The sequence below is a fragment of the Equus caballus genome, chromosome 10 (genome assembly GCF_041296265.1).
Source record: "Equus caballus isolate H_3958 breed thoroughbred chromosome 10, TB-T2T, whole genome shotgun sequence".
NCBI lineage: Eukaryota > Metazoa > Chordata > Mammalia > Perissodactyla > Equidae > Equus > Equus caballus.
The window spans coordinates 49493708-49510080 of NC_091693.1; the positions used below are offsets into that span (position 1 = coordinate 49493708).

The window sequence follows — 16373 nt, forward strand, 5'->3', positions numbered from 1 at the left end:
TAGAGGGACCCACAACTAAAATATACAACTATATACTGTGGGGGATTTTGGGAGAAAAAGCAGAAAAAAAAAAAGAGAAAAAAAAAAAGGACAATGAAGGTGGACCTAATATATTCCAACAGTGAGCATGCGGTGTCTGCCAAAGGGCACCTGCTAATCTACTTTAGAACTGTGTTCCCCAAAACCAAAATTTTTTCATGGTTGGAAAGCCATAACTTAGTTCAGCCAAAATCTGACTACTTCAGTAGTTTTCTCCATAGTGTGACTTCTTCCCAACCACTCACCCCATTACCTTTAGTGCACATGAGGTAACCAGTTTAGCACAAAAGCATCATGCATAGTTTTTCTAAACTAAACAGCTAACGGTATGTTTTGATCCATATCAGATGAAGATGGGGATAGGAAATTAAAAATCTGGTCCTGTGAATGCCCTCACTAATGCTTATGTTCCATCAACTTCATATTGTTCTGTCCTGATAAATAAGTTTGCTCTCTCACTCCTTAATTAAAAAGAAATTTCAAATACTTCATCTGATGAGATAGCTTGAATGACTCTCTTTTATCATTATGAGTTTATAACTTTGTCTTTAAGGCTTTATAACTTCATCATTAAGATTTTATATATTCTGAAGAAACTGATCCTGTATTGTTTTCCCTTCAAGTCAAATAGGTTATAGTTTAAAACCCTTTCAGTTAACAGTACTAATAAATCACAGAATGTAAGTGGAAGGGACCCCAGAGAAATTAATTTAATTCCCATATTTTTCAAACACAGGCAGCGAGTATGAAGGATGGGCCCAAAATTAACAAGCCGGTTTGTGGAGTTGGGACCAGAGCCCAGTCTTGCAACTCCTGTGTCCTCACTATACTGTGTATCATCCTCCTCTATCAGAAACTTGAAAGATAAAGGGATAATTTGGAACAAAGAAGTAGAATTTGCACCTGGATAATCTGAGTCTTCTAGAAAGTACTGTTTGTTACAGTAGGAGCTCTGACAGGTCTTTTTCATGAACTCAATGGACAAGTGTCCTGAACAGTACTGAGAGCTAGAAATCAATCAGGTGCAGTACCTGTTATATTTGGTTGTAAAACTTTGATGACATTACTGATCCCAGCTGAGAGAGAATTTGAGTAAAAATTCCTAAGAGATGCAGCACTAGCTTCCAAATGAATCTGTATTGACTCTGTGAAGGAAGGAGAAACATGTTAGTATCTAAAGCAGTGCCGTCAAATTGAACTTTCTGCAGTGATAAACACATTCTATAGCTGTGCTGTCAGAGTAGCCACTAGTCTCACAGTAATACACACTTGAAATGTGGCCAGTGCAACAAAAGGACTAGATTTTAGCTTTTATTTAATTTTAATTAACGAATTTATATTTTAGTAGCGACCAGTGGCTAGTAGCTATCATATAGAACAATGCAGATTAGAATATTTATACAAATTCCCTCTATATATTTAGAGAGTATATATTGTGTACACACAATAATGTACATAATCATTGGCTTATCTACAAGTTCTCCTGGAGTAGAAAGGCTCACATAAACTCAATTACTTTAGTCAAAAAGTTCTACCAATAAATTCCATGTCCTGTACTTTCCAACCCATATGAGTTTGCTACTGCTGCTTTTCCCTCTCTTAGAATGAAATAAGTAAAGAGAAATTGAGCATGACCACTTACGGCACTGGAACTAAAATAAGATTACAATCTTATGCACTTTTATGGGAAATGAATTTACCAAAAGCAACACCTTTCCCAGATGGAATAGTTGTGCAGAAGCATCAGCATAGCAAAAAAGCAGGATGTTAAAAAAAATTAAAAATAACATAATATAGTACATTCTCCTTTTGGATTTGATAGAAAGACGGACGGATCCTGAAATGCTAAGAATTACATGGGAAAAAAGTTTCTCTTGGGGCACATCTATGGGCAGGCATTTTCCTTAATTTTTAACAGCTACACAAACCGTAACACTAAGTCATAAATTTCTTGCTTAGGAGCTCTCCCAGATGTAATTTTAACAGTGCAGCCACAGAATAACACAGCTGCTGAGGCACTAAAACAGGGTAAGTGTACATAAATTCCCTCATTAAACAAATTAAGCTTTTCTACTCACCAAGCCCCTGTGGTATATTCTTGGCTAAATGATACAGCCATTTAACTCTGAGCATCCAATCTTGATTAGTTGCTCTTTCTATGAGCAATTTAACGGCCATGGCCAGAACATCTGGTTCATCGATCCAGTAAGTATCTACTTCGACTGAACTGAATTTCAAGCTCTCAGGGTTGGAGGACTGAATAATTTTCTCTAAGTCTGGCAAGGTAAGAGGCTGAACCCTGAAATTCATAGGGATAAGCAAAGGTAGTACTAGAACAAACTTTCATTTCATATTTCAAAGAACCAAGAAAATAACTTTACAAATGAAAAAATCAAAGAGATAATGGGAAAAAATGAGTCCCCTCCAAAAGGGGACAATTAAAACATATACCTAACGAATAAGAATTAGGGAGCAATATCACAATGCAACTATGTGGATAATAGTTACATAACATTCTAGTCAAATATGTTGGGTCATGACTATTATCATGGAAAAAAAAAAAAAAGTCAAGATGCCAGAGACCTGTAAGCTCAGGGCTCCACTAACCTTGCCCAGCTGCTCGTTTTCATGCTCATCCTGTTGAGGCAATAGGCTAAGATCTGTCCATCACTTCGGACCATAGAGAGGTGAGAATCTTCCGCAGCAAAGAGAGCTGAGGGCAGAGAATCTGGCCACAGCCCCATGGCAAGAATGGAGTTACCCCAGGTTTCATGTGCTCGCAGAGAAGAAACACATTTCTCCAGTAAAGCCTGCACAAGCTGGTAGGAGACAAAAACACATGGTGTACAAGTACCAACATATAAGTGCTATTACCAAAAGACTAGCAGAGAAGTAACAGTTTTCTAGTCCCCATGTGATCATCTTACAACTCTCATACACATTCTTCAATGTACAACATTATAAGCTAAATTTCACTTTTCCTGATGATAGATAAGTTTCAAGGAAGTAATATTTACATTTAAGCTATTTTCAAAAAAAGTACTTGGATACTCAATCTCTGTTAGGGCATAATTGCAATGGTCGACTCTCGTGGGTCATTAAAGTTGCCATCAACAGAATTTCCTCCTACTCAACAACGTAGACTGTTAACAACTCAGAAAGCTGTATGAAACACTTTACAGTACCTTCCGGTTTGCTGGTGAATGCTGGGAGTGGACATATGTTTCCAAGCATGCTTCATAAAAGGCTCTGTCCAAACTCAGCCCTCGCTGTAGGTACTGGACAATGAGTATAGCTGTCTGAATTAGAGTTGAAACAGAAGATGCTATAGAACCTATGAAGAGAAAAATATTGCCATCTATGAGCAATAGATTCTGCAAAATCTCCAATGAAAATGGATAAATTCCACCCTCACATCAAACTTCCTTCCACTCAAATCGACCTAGATTCTTATTTTACAAACCTTTTTAAGTGGACTCTATGGTCTCACTAGCACACAATGAACTTATGGGAACATTCATATTCCTTCCCTGCTATCCTATCTCCCTCTCTTCTCTCTGGTGGTCAGCAGTATATTGCAGGGAAGTGACCAGATGACTCATTTACAAATGCGATAAAGCCTGGACCCATACATCCTTATTCTCAAATTGACACACACTGAAGGTGGCAAAATGAGCATGGCCTCATAAAGAAGCAGGTACTTTGAAATCCAACAGACCTACTTCCAAATCCCACCTCTCATTATTAACTGTTTGGCTTTGATGAGTACTCAACCTCTCTGAGCCTTATCTTTAAAACGGAAGTATATGCCTTGCAGAACTAACGTGAGGACTAAATAAGCACCCAACATTGCACCTAGCACATAGTAGTTACTTAATAAATAGCATTTCATTTATTATTGTTGCTGTTATTATTATTAATACTACTACTGTTATTATTATTGCTCTTTCTTGTATATTTGGACATTTAGAAGAAGTAAGACCTGTCTGTTTTAAACAATTTATTTAAAGATCCCTCTTTATTTCACTTTTAAGAAACCCAGTGATGACCTTGAAGATATGAAAGACAAACTTCATGAATCTCAGTGCTGAAAGCAGTATTCCTCAAAGCTGTGGGCAGCCTCTGACTCTGCATCAAAATCACCTGGGAAGCTTCTTTAAAATACTGATTCCTGTGCCTCAACCAGATCTGCTGAACCCAATCTCTTGGGGGGAAGAAGGTACCAGTACATCTATATTTATTTTTGGTGAGGAAGATTTGCCTGAACTAACGTCCATGCCAATCTTGCTCTATTTTGTACGTGGCATACCTCTACAGCATGGCTGATGAGTGGAGTAGGTCCACACCCAGGATCTGAACCCACAAACCCGGGTTGCCAAAGTGGAGCACACAGAACTTCAACCACTTGGCCATGGGGCCGGCCTCCATATACATTTTTAAAAGGTTTTCTTAGTAATTTCTATTTCTATGTATACTAAATACAACAACTCCTGGACTAGCAGTCTAGTGACATGAATTTCTATAAGAGTAAAACTCTACAGATGCCTAGAAGTCAAGCACCTTACCTACAATAGCGCTTTGGGTCTGTGTGTGTAGAGCCAAGAGGGTGTCACACACACCATCCCCCACCAACCCAAGGCTGTGCAGTAAAACTTTCAGATCCAGGTCATCTGGGATGCTGCCATCCCCTTCTCCGGAAATGCAGATTTCAAGTCCACGATTCCTCATAGCTCGGGATATTTCTCCATGAATAGGATCCATTGAGAGAAAAAGTCTAGTAGTATAGCAAGTCAAAGGAAAAAAAATTAAAACCTCAGTGCAACCAATGGTGCAGCTCAGCAACAACTAGTGAGGGCCAATCATATGCGGCTCATCTTCAGGGAGCTTTTCAAAGGAGACACCACTAACTCAAAGTCTGCTACTTTCATCTGTATCCTTTCCTCTAGTCCCAAAATGCATCAACACAACAAAGCACTTTCTCTAAAACTAGCTTCATAAGGAACTAAGTATTGCATATCCAGTGCACCTTCAGTGCTATGTGAGAACTGTAAAATTCTTACTTTCAGATATTCCCCAAATCACGTTGGGCTAATTCATCATTCTAACTCACCTACAGAGAGCAGAAAAGGGAGGAGTGTATTCCGCCGAAACACTTAGCTTCATACAGTTGGTGTCCATCAATCTCTCCAACTAGCTGTCTGACATGTCACACTTAACTCCAAAACTAAACAGCTGATTCCCTGCTGACTCTCCTCACACCAAACCTGCTTCTTTGCCAGTCTTCCTTTTCTCAACGAATGGCAGTCCCACTTACCCAATGACTCAAGCCAAAAACTTGGTGTCATCCTTGCTTCCTTCTTTTTCTCAGCCCACATGTCCACTGGCAAATCCCACTGATTACCACTCTAGTCTAAGCTATCATTAGCTCTTGCCTGAACTACTACAAAGGACTTACACCTGGTTTCCTGCTTCCGCTCTTCATCACCAACCCGAGGCAGGGCACTTTCCTCTCCTGTTTACTGCTGTGCCCCCAGAGTCTACCAGTGCCCAGCAAATAGCAGAGCCTCAATAAATATTTGTTACAGGAATCAATAAAGGATGAACACGATCAGGGCTGGGAATCCGAATATAATATGTAAAAAGGCCCTACTGCAACTTCCACCTCTGATATCGAGGCTGTCAGAGTCTTAGGCAGAAACTTAAGAGGCACAAATACCTGAAATTGGGATTTGGAGTTACAGTGGGTGTGCATCCATCTATCATTCCTCTCTCGCTAACAGTGAGGACGCCTCCAGGTTCGAGCAAAGCATTCAAACGATCCAGCACTGATGGGCTGCACAGAGGGAATTCAAATGGTGGACAGGCTGACACACTGTGTTGACTCTCCTTTCACAGGCCTCCCACTGCCCCTGACCCATGTCTTCCTTTCAGCGCAGATCACTTCCCCATATAGAACTGGGATCTCTTTCCCCACCAATTCCCCTTTTAACTCCCCAAGGCGCATAACCCAGAGATTCATACACAGTAAATATGCAAAATACCTGTTCAATAAACAGATTAAGGAAAATGATAGAAAGTTTCCTGAATTATAACTCTTTTCTTTTTCCCCTTCCCTCTCCCAGCTTCCCAACATTATCAAATCCATTTAAAGGTAAACTTTACCTTTAAATGGATTTTAAATCGAAACATTTTGAAAAATGCTCCCAGCAGAGAAACCCACCATGTGACCCGCAGTAGCTTCTATTACGCTAACTGTATGAGTACAGTAGTTTTATGCCTGCTCCTTTCTTTACTTTGGAATCAAAAGTGATACAAACTGATGCATATTCACTAAATGTCTGCCCTGTGTCAGATCCTCCATTTAAAAAATCTGCAGTCACGAATGACCTTAACAAAAGGAAGATTTCTTTTTTGTTTGTTTGTTAAAAATTTTATTTTTTTCCTTTTTCTCCCCAAAGCCCCCGGTACATTCTTCGTTGTGGGTCCTTCTAGTTGTGGCATGTGGGACGCTGCCTCAGTGTGGTTTGATAAGCAGTGCCAGGTCCGCGCCCAGGATTCAAACCAATGAAACACTGGGCTGCCTGCAGCGGAGCACGCAAACTTAACCACTCGGCCACGGGACCAGCCCCAAAAAAGGGAAGATTTCTGATGTCAAATAAAAAGGTTTAACTCAAAGGATGTTGGCTGGAAAAGTAATCCAATCTTGCTGGCCTTCGATCCAGCTCAAAACCATCATACACAACTAAAATCTTGCAGCTGTCTAATGACCAGCTACCACTGTTTACCACAGGGAGAAGTCTACAGAATATGGTTAAGGATGTGTTTCCAGTTAAGAAAATAGTAGATAAAAATACCAGAGCTTCCATCTGGGTTTCTACTTTGACAAGCATATCTCAAACTTCAATAGGGCCTACTCTTAATAAGGTAACTTACTTGCAGAAGTTAACGTTGTCCATCAAAAGCCAATCTCCAGACTTCAGGGCCCGAACCAACATGCTATCAATCCATTCAAACGTGCCATGACTGCGGCCACTGGTTGTCTGCATAAGCTTTACCCCAAAGCTTCGGAACTCTTCCACGAGTTTGGCAAACTCTGAAATGTCACAGCCACAGCACTTAATTTCAAACCAAGGGCAATCAAATAAACAACTAAGAGTTTACTAAAAGAAAGCTGGAAACTTCTGGCCCAATTTTTAAAAGTTTCATAACAGGGTAAACGGGATTTTTTTGTGTTTGTTTAAACACACTAGGTAAGAAAATTGGGTTTGGTGGCAGAAAATATTTCTTGATGGCTTTCTGAACGAATGGCTGGACAGAGCTGACTCAAGGGTGATGGAGAAGATAAATAATCTTTATGTAACATAATTTCTCAAACGGCAGAAGGAGTATAATGTCTCCCACCTATTATTGCATTTATTCTATATGAGAGTGCTGTAAGTTTGGCACAATGCAATCAATGTTATAATTGCCCTATAAAAGCCAGGGCAACTATAGGGCTTCCCTCAGGTATCACAGTCCTGTGCTGTCTGTTGTCCAGTGTCTGAAAGCAGTTGCTTCATATATTTTGCCAGTTTTCTGTTAACACTGGAAGGTTAAGTCTAAATCTTGTTATTCCTTCATGGCTAGGGGCAGGAATCCAATGTATATTACCTTGTGATATGAAAGAGTGTCATGAAGTAATTTCTAACTAGAAAGATCAATTGAAAAATTCCTACAGGGGCCGGCCCCAAGGCCAAGTGGTTAAGTTCGCACGCTCCACTTCAGCGGTCCAGGGTTTCACCGGTCAGATCCTGGGTGTGGACATGACACTGCTCACTAGGCCATGCTGAGGCGGCATCCCACATGACACAACTAGAAGGACCCACAACTAAAATATACAACTATGTACTGGGGGGATTTGGGGAGAAAAAGCATGAAAACAAAAAGAAGATTGACAACAGTTGTTAGGTCAGGTGCCAATCTTAAAAAAAAAAAAAGAAAAATTCCTAGGGAAGGGCTATATAAACTATAAACTAGACAAATAAATATCAGTTGTTACTATAATTATATGATATTTATATACAGAGTGCTGAGTATCACTCCAGTTCTCAGCAGCCAAAATAAAGAGACTGCACTGAATACACAGGACAGTCAGTAGAGATGCCTTAAGGGCCATGCCTCAACAGTAGGGCTAATTTAGCCCTAGAATAAAGGTTACTCTGGACCTGACCTTAAACAGTTTATTAGCGAGCTTGAAAAAATCAAAACGATCCACAAGCAGCTTAACTGCCTACCAATAAAACTGCATCTTTTAAAAAAAATAACAAAACACAGCACTCAGCAACTTAAATTTAAAATGTCCAGCATCCCATCAAAATTACTAGACATTTATAAAGAAGCAAGAAAACATGAGACATAACTAGGAGGAAAAAAAGTCAATAGAACAGACCAAGAAATGACAGAGATGATGAAATTAACAAACAAATCTAAATGTTAATAGAGCTATTATAAATATGTGCAATATGCAGATGAAATATAACACGATGAGACAACTAGAAAATATTTTAAAAGTCATACATGTTCAAGATAGAAACAATAAAAGGTACAAATAGTAAATAAAAAGAAAAAATATTCTTTAACCAAAAATAACATAGTAGTAGACAAATTATCTTAGACTCAGCTTTTTTCATTCTATTAATGTCCCTAGGAAATTAATTACTCAATATCAAAGCAATTCTTAAATAAAAAGCAGTAGTGAGAATGGGCTGTGAAAACTTATCCTAGATATTTAAATTTTAACTGACTTATGAAAGAAATATACAAACACTGAATTCAAGACTTTACAGTTCATAGAGGATTGGATCCCAAACTTAGTCTAACCACCTGGTAACTGTAAGACATTGGGTTGGTGACAATCTCTGTGAGCATCCATTGTCCTCACGTATAAAATGAGAATAAACTTTCCTTGTAATGCAATGTTGTTGTGAGGATTAAAAGTAAATATATTTAATATGGTGTCTATTACTCAATAGGATTCATATCTCAATGGTGAGTTTTACAATACCCATTTTAAAAAAACATATATAAAGTGATGTATGACTCCATTAAATATCTCTAATAATTAATTTGAGTGAATGAGTAAAGGATTTCGAATTCACATGGTGAGAGTGAATTGGGAAATAACAGAGCAAATCAACAAAGAAATTATTCTCTTGCCTATCTGACCCACAGCCATGGATACAATGTTTACACAGCTAAAAGAGGGGAGTCTCATTTCTTCATCCCTAAGAAATCAACTCTTTATAACCAGTTATGAGCAGGCTTTGGAAAGAATGACAATCATAATGACAAGACACAACCCCTGGGCCTTCACCTTTAGTCCTCCCTAAAGGCAGGCTCACCACCACCCAGAAAGTTGTACTACAAAATGAGAAATCTACGTTTCCAGGTTAACTGAGGAATTCCTTCCAGTTTCTATATAAAATGAATAAACACATCCCAACTATCAATACTGACTTCTATTCTTCAAAGTTTAAAATGCTCAATTTCTTGAGAAATTTATTACTAAGTTTACAAAATGGTCCAACAAAAAGATAAAACCAGTTTTACGTGCAACTGATTTATCATTACAGCTGATTACACACAAAATAAACCATCAAACTCAGTAACCAATTTCTTTCCTGTTCGCTTGTTATCACCAATTCTGAATACTTCAATCAGTTTCATTTTACTTTCTAAGACAAAGAGTTTCAAGTTTTGATTGTTAATAATCATCAAATTAATAAAAAATTATGGGCATCGTATTTACAAATATATTACCTGTAAATGGACACTATACAGGCAAAGTTAAGTGTCTTGATACATATATCCAAATACACATACCTGCCTTGGAGTATGAGTTGATTTTATTGTTGAGTCGTTGCATAAGCAATAATACTGCTTCCAGTTTGTTGACAATCTCCATCGTGACACCTTTACCCCCTTCTCCAAGACACCTGGGCTTATACGTCAGAAGGAAATGACTCCAGGCTCGCAGTACTACTTCTGCATCGTCAGCACTGATCAGGAGGCTGTCTCTTAACAGTGCCCTTACAGTGCCCTCCACCTTCTCAAGGAGCTGCCTCCAAGGCCGTATAAGATCAACCTGCAATTTCCAGAGCACATGAACTCATCATAGCCATTGGCCAGAGTCAAAAAATACCGCTACTTATAGCTACCCCCAACACACAAGATTATCAATCAGATTACGAGGCTTATTGTGTTCTGCCTGAAAACATGACGGCAGATCAGTTACCTGCTCAAATCCACCCAGAAGCTCCGTAGTGTCCATTGCACTGTTCATAGCCATGATCTTTAACGGGTGACCAGTAAGGTGTGCCAGGAGCTGGACCAGGCTAGTTTTGCCCACAGAGGCTGGCCCCACAAGGATGACCATCCAGCTCATCTGTACACACTTCATAATTGACTCCAGAGACTGTAAAGACTGGTGCAGGAGCAACAGAGGACGGCGGGATGGGGGAGGAACGTAGCTGCCACGGGAAAGGACTGAGTAGCCTAGCTGAAAAAGACATGCCAATGAGATTTCACAAGTGTGCCTGGTAGTGGAAGCAGAAGCAGCCACAGAGGTCGTAAAAGAAGATTATCCTACCCTCCTCACCTGAACATTATAGGGAGTGATGTGAAATAGTCTGGTTCCCATGTACGGATTGGAATTTGAACCAAACACATCCTTGAATATAGCAATGACCTAAAAGAAGAGGATGATACAATCAAAACACAAATCACTCCACCAAAATCTGAGCCAAACCTTCTAGAATGAATACTTCTAGAAAACACGTACAGCAATATGAGTCACAATATTCAGAGAACACTAATCACAAATTTCTTATCCTTGTGAATTTTCTCTTATAAAAAAGATAGAGTACAGTTACTTAATTTTTCAGAATGAAAGCAAACTGAAGCTCAAGAAAAGAGTAGTCACATAATCTCAAACTGTCTGAGATTCCAGTGAGAACAAAGCCATGAATACTACGGCAAATCTAGAGATGAAAAATGAATTTGCTTTCATCATTCAAGAAATCACCTAAAAGAAGAGAGAAGAGAATAGTAACATGAAGATTATGGAGAACAATGACCATTTCTCGAGTACCTACTACGTACCAAACATTGTATTATGTGTTTTAACAGATTATTTCTGATACTTATAGCCTTGGAAAATAGGTATTTCCATTTTACAGACAGGCTGATAGGATTCACGATAGTTACATGATTTGCTCATAGTTCGTAACTGATTTTAAATCTAAGCCAGTCTGACTCAAAAACACTATGTTATCCTTCTAAATATTTATGTAGAGATGACAACCAAAGTTATTTCTCTGATTATTTACATTTAGTTATCTCTTCCTTAGCAAAAATACTGTTACTTCTGTTACCCCTATTTCCTTCTTGGATTTCTTTTAAGACTCTAAGAGGAGTTGGGGTGGGGGAAAGATACACATGAACAAAAAACACTCATTTAACCCATACCAGCAGGAAAAATTCCAGCCACCCAAAATAGTTACACCATGTTTCGCGTTTTACCAAAGCAACAATGCTCATATTAATCACTGGACGCTGGACTGAAGTCAGAAAATAAAAATAACAAAGATAAAGTCATAACGAGTGCCAAACTGAGCATGAGTCTAAAAGCAGCACAGGAGAAAGTGCTCCCATCACCTACTCCTGGGTCCAAACGATCTCTGACCTCGCATTCCACTCTAAAGCATACCATCTCCTCTCCCTGATATTCCATCCGGGTTAAAAGTACAAATACTTTCACAATCTAGCTGGCTTATTTAGCTTATAAAGTCAGATTCAATTTACCCAAGTCCTTCCAGCTTTCACAGCCTTTCTCCTTCTATTATTATTTTTCTTAATTTTTTTTCCTCATAAAACATCTACTTGGTCAATTACGGTAACTCTGAATTGCAGGAGTAATGGAACCTTCCACACCCTACAGTGAACCACCATCTGACTAACAACAATTACTCAGCAAATGGCCAGTGTCTGGTCATAATTAATACACTACATAACTAGTACGTGGATGAAGAAATTAAAATACTAGTTGATGGTATGTGAATTATATATGAATAAAGTTGTAAAAAAATTACTAGCTGAACATTTTGTCCAAATATAAAGACTAAAAGCCACTTGCAGATAATAAACAAGTTGTTAACATCTGGCTAAATTCTGAATGCCACATAAAAAGGGATCTGTGCACTCGGCAGAAGAATGGAAGTATGTAAACCACATGCGCTATGGATCAGGCACATCACATTTCAGTAAAGAGGTTACTGCTTCCAACGCATGCATCTCTATATTGATTAATTTGTTTTAAATGACTGTGATATAGTAGAAGGAACAGCAGATAAAGTGCAAGGTCTGGACTGGAGAGCTGGCTCTGCCACTTGCTACCTGTGAACTCCATGACTCTGAGCCCTGGCTCCTCATCTGTAAGAAGTCATGACAGCACCTCCCACCTGAAGCCATGTGAGCTTTCAGTGAGTGGACTTTAAATACCACAAAGCAAAATGCACCCACCACTACAGTTTATTAAGCTGGGAATTCTGGTGTTATTTTCGATTTACGAAAGGATATTTTTACTTCCATTTAGACACAGAACATCCTCTCTTTAAATCTATTTATACTTTCTAGATAAAATACTCTGTAATTTGGCATTTATTTGAAAACCCTCCTCTTCTACTAGGTATCACCTGTCTCCTCCTGCTTCTCACCTTTGTGCCTGGAAAGACCATGACGACCTAGTTCTTTATTATTGGAGGGCAATACTCTTTTAGGAAGGTCTGCGATCACGAGGTTTAGGTGGATAAGCAAACTGTCCTCCAAAGCAAACTACCCTACACCACGAGACCAGAGATAGGTGAATGTTTAGTCTCTTCCATTAACTTCCAAATTTCCAACAGCTTTACTGAGTTTGGTATTATTAGTGAATATGCCCCTTCTCTCCCTCAGGAACAAATCAACTTTCAGATGGAAAGAAACACAAAGAGCAAGCGTGAAACTCACCTTTTCCTTGTCTTCTCTGGTTCTCATTCTTTCACCATAGACCAAAAACACATGCTGACCAGGATCATAACACCCAGGGGACTGGTCAACCAGCATCAACTGACACCAGCGGAAAAGGTCTCGAAGGTTGAATTCCCAGGGTCCTCCTTTTTGACCCCATTTCTTCTCAACAGTCACCTCATGATCAATCTAAAAAGAAAATACTTTTACTGGGGAGCAAGCCCCACAGCTAGGCACTGTACTGAGTACTATCAACATGCTACAACTACATACATAATCTGAAACAGAAATTAATGGGCTTGATTCAGATTCTCCTCCTCCTAACGCAGACTTCTAAATGCCAGGAGTACCCTATAAGGATTAACATTGATACACACAATGGAAGTGAATTACTATAAGCCTCAAACAAGTAGCTTGCCTTCCAGCAGAAACTTGTGGAATTCTATGTACTTTATCTTAGTTACAGAGACTGGCAATTTAGTAGTGTCCAGTGTTGAGAAAATGCTGGTTCAAATACAGCCAGGAAAACAAAGAATAATTCATACAAGTAGGTACTCACTTGGTTGTTGAAAGCAACCATTTTTTTAACAACATTTTTGTCAATGGCTGGAAACAGAGTACTGGCAATGAACTCCATGTCAATTACTGTAAGGGGATCCACAAAGACCTATAAAATCCAAAAATATTACGAAGATATGCCATCGTTTCTCTTTACCAAACACCAGAACTGACTACCACAACTTAAACAAAATTTTTATTTCACACGGAAGTAACAATACCTCAGTGATATAAAATTTTCAGTTATAGAAACTTCTTTTCTTGCATTTTTAGGATACAAAATCATATAAAATCTTTGAAATAGAGAGTAACAGGGTTTTTTGGTTAGCTCCAGTCCAGTGAATTAGAGAAAAAAAGATAAATGCAATTAATTTTTTAAAGTACATTTGTTTTCTTTAATTTCCTATGTATTAGATAAAATGCTCTCAAAATTCTGGATGCTAGGCATATGAGTTCACCATAAAATCTGATCAACTTTTCAATATGTTTGAAATTTTTCATAATAAATTGTTCTTAAAAGATACTCAGTAAATTCTTAATTATCAAGTGACAGAGACATTAAAGAAAACTAACATCCAGAGGCATTTCCAAACCACTAGATTAGGCAAACTTTGAAAAACAGACGTCAAAACAAGTGCATGCATGTATATACATACACACACACACTCTTTCTCTCTCTCTCTCTCTCACCCAGCCCCCTGCAAATGAGAATAAAGGTAGTAAGCGAAGATACCAGATGGTAATAATGATCAACGAATGCTGGACTTTTTTATTCACCATGGTCATTTTCTTTTCTTTCTCACTTTTAATTAAAGTGCATTGCTTTCATTATAAAAATTTTTTAGGGGCCGGCCTGGTGGCACAGCAGTTAAGTGTGCACATTCAGCTTCGGTGGCCCAGGGTTCACTGGTTCAGATCCCAGGTGCAGACATGGCACTGCTTGGCAAGCCATGCTGTGGTAGGCGTCCCACATATAAAGTAGAGGAAGATGGGCACGGATGTTAGGTCAGGGCCAATCTTCCTCAGCAAAAAGAGGAGGATTGGCAGATGTTAGCTCAGGGCTAATCTTCTCCCCCAGCCAAAAAAAAAAAACAAAAAAAATTTTTTAATGTTTTAATAAATCATGTAGACACCTGAAAAGACTGGGCTTTATCCCCGAGCACAGTAATAGAATCCTGAAGAGGACCTTACTCTCCTCCAACTGGCAACACACCAGATCCTCTGCGACATAAGACAAAGGATTCCCACCAGAAGAGAAGTGATGATGGGCATCAGTCATATTAACATTCATCATCAAAGACACAAAAGCGAAAAGCAGATCACTGAACTGCTCCTCTCACTCTCACAGTGAGAATCCCAATAGCTACACGCCAGCAGTTTTATCACCCTGACACCTCACCTTGGTCTCTGGGTAACAGCAAATCTTACCTGAGTGAATCTATTAAGGAAAGACCTGGGCAAGCCTTTCCTCCCACCGCCTTGTCTAAAAGGATTTTGACATCCAAAAATCTTTGTCTTTTCATGCTGCACTTGGAAACTCATTCCTAACTCAGGAACATAGATTTCTCCTCGGTGGTCAAAACAAGCATTGAGTCCTTCCAATACAGACTGAGAAGCCAGGTTAAGCTATTGGGAGAAGAAAGTGCATATATTAATTATATATCCCATATAACTATTTAAAAAAGCAAGGGACTAATACGCATAAAAGATAGTGTTATCTTCAGGAGGAGGAAGCTTAAACAATACTGGTAATATTCTGTTTCTTAAGCTGAGTGATGGGCTGCTATGTGTTTATCATTATTTCATATGTATGTTAGAGAGATATATAAAACAGCAATAATTTTTAAGTAGGATGAATACTCAGATTAAATGTTTTAAAAGCAGTTAAAATATTCTCTAAAATTAAACTGTATCCACTATATGCACTTATATTGACTTACTTTATAAATCACAACTTACCAAAAAAACTTGCCAATACACAGATACCTCGTTTTCACACTCTGGGACTTTCAAGATGAGGTAAGATAGCTCTTTACATACTTAAAAAAGAAAGTATCTTTCTCAGTTTAAATACTGAATGTAATCTCCAAATGGGCTTCAAAGTCATGATATAAACTACATAAAGTAGATCTACATAGCTAATTCACCAACAGTTTTGTGAACAAGCAGTACGTATACAAGAAGTTTTTGTGCCAGACATGAAAAAGCCACACAGACATCCTCAGATGACGAGTTCAGAGTCTAGGGATGTGAAGTATGGATGGTTTTCAAGTAACTTGGAAAAGTTTGATTGGGAAACTGTGAATCAGTAAAATGCAAATAGGCAAAAAAAGACCATATTGTATCAGAATTTCAAGTGTCAAATTTACAAAAGCACAAACTCTGCTGTATATTCCCAAACAGGTCAAGTTCTAAAGGCTGCTCTTAAGTGCAATTGCAAATCCAGAATGCCTTGCAGTCCCTGGGTGCAGTCCACCATTATGAGTATGGTCAGTAGCTTTAAGCTTTAAAACTAGGCACTCTTTCTTCCTGGCTAATGATCATTCTATCAGACATCTTTTTCCAAAAAATCTGAAAAAAACAAAAATCAAAAAACAAACAGGGGCTGGCCCGTGGCTGAGTGGTTAAGTTCGCACACTCTGCTTCAGCAGCCCAGGGCTTCTCCTGTTCCGGTCCTGGGTGCGGACCTAGTACTGCTCATCAAGCCATAGTGTGGTGCCCCACATAGCAGA

At 38.7% G+C, this 16373-nt stretch overlaps 1 protein-coding gene across 2 annotated transcripts in view; it reads right to left on the minus strand.

Annotated features, from left to right (window-relative positions):
• MDN1 (midasin AAA ATPase 1) overlaps positions 1-16373 on the minus strand; it is a 160309-nt gene that overhangs the window by 60201 nt on the left and 83735 nt on the right. For both annotated transcript variants that reach the window (XM_023650797.2, XM_023650796.2), the window contains exons 38-50: positions 15070-15267; positions 13643-13750; positions 13084-13272; positions 10676-10765; positions 10313-10576; positions 9901-10162; positions 6973-7132; positions 5756-5872; positions 4605-4813; positions 3225-3373; positions 2647-2858; positions 2118-2338; positions 1071-1184 (exon numbers count right to left, since the gene is read on the minus strand). In XM_023650797.2, coding sequence (XP_023506565.2) covers positions 1071-1184; positions 2118-2338; positions 2647-2858; positions 3225-3373; positions 4605-4813; positions 5756-5872; positions 6973-7132; positions 9901-10162; positions 10313-10576; positions 10676-10765; positions 13084-13272; positions 13643-13750; positions 15070-15267 — 2293 coding nt within the window. The remainder of the gene's footprint in view (positions 1-1070; positions 1185-2117; positions 2339-2646; positions 2859-3224; positions 3374-4604; positions 4814-5755; positions 5873-6972; positions 7133-9900; positions 10163-10312; positions 10577-10675; positions 10766-13083; positions 13273-13642; positions 13751-15069; positions 15268-16373) is intronic.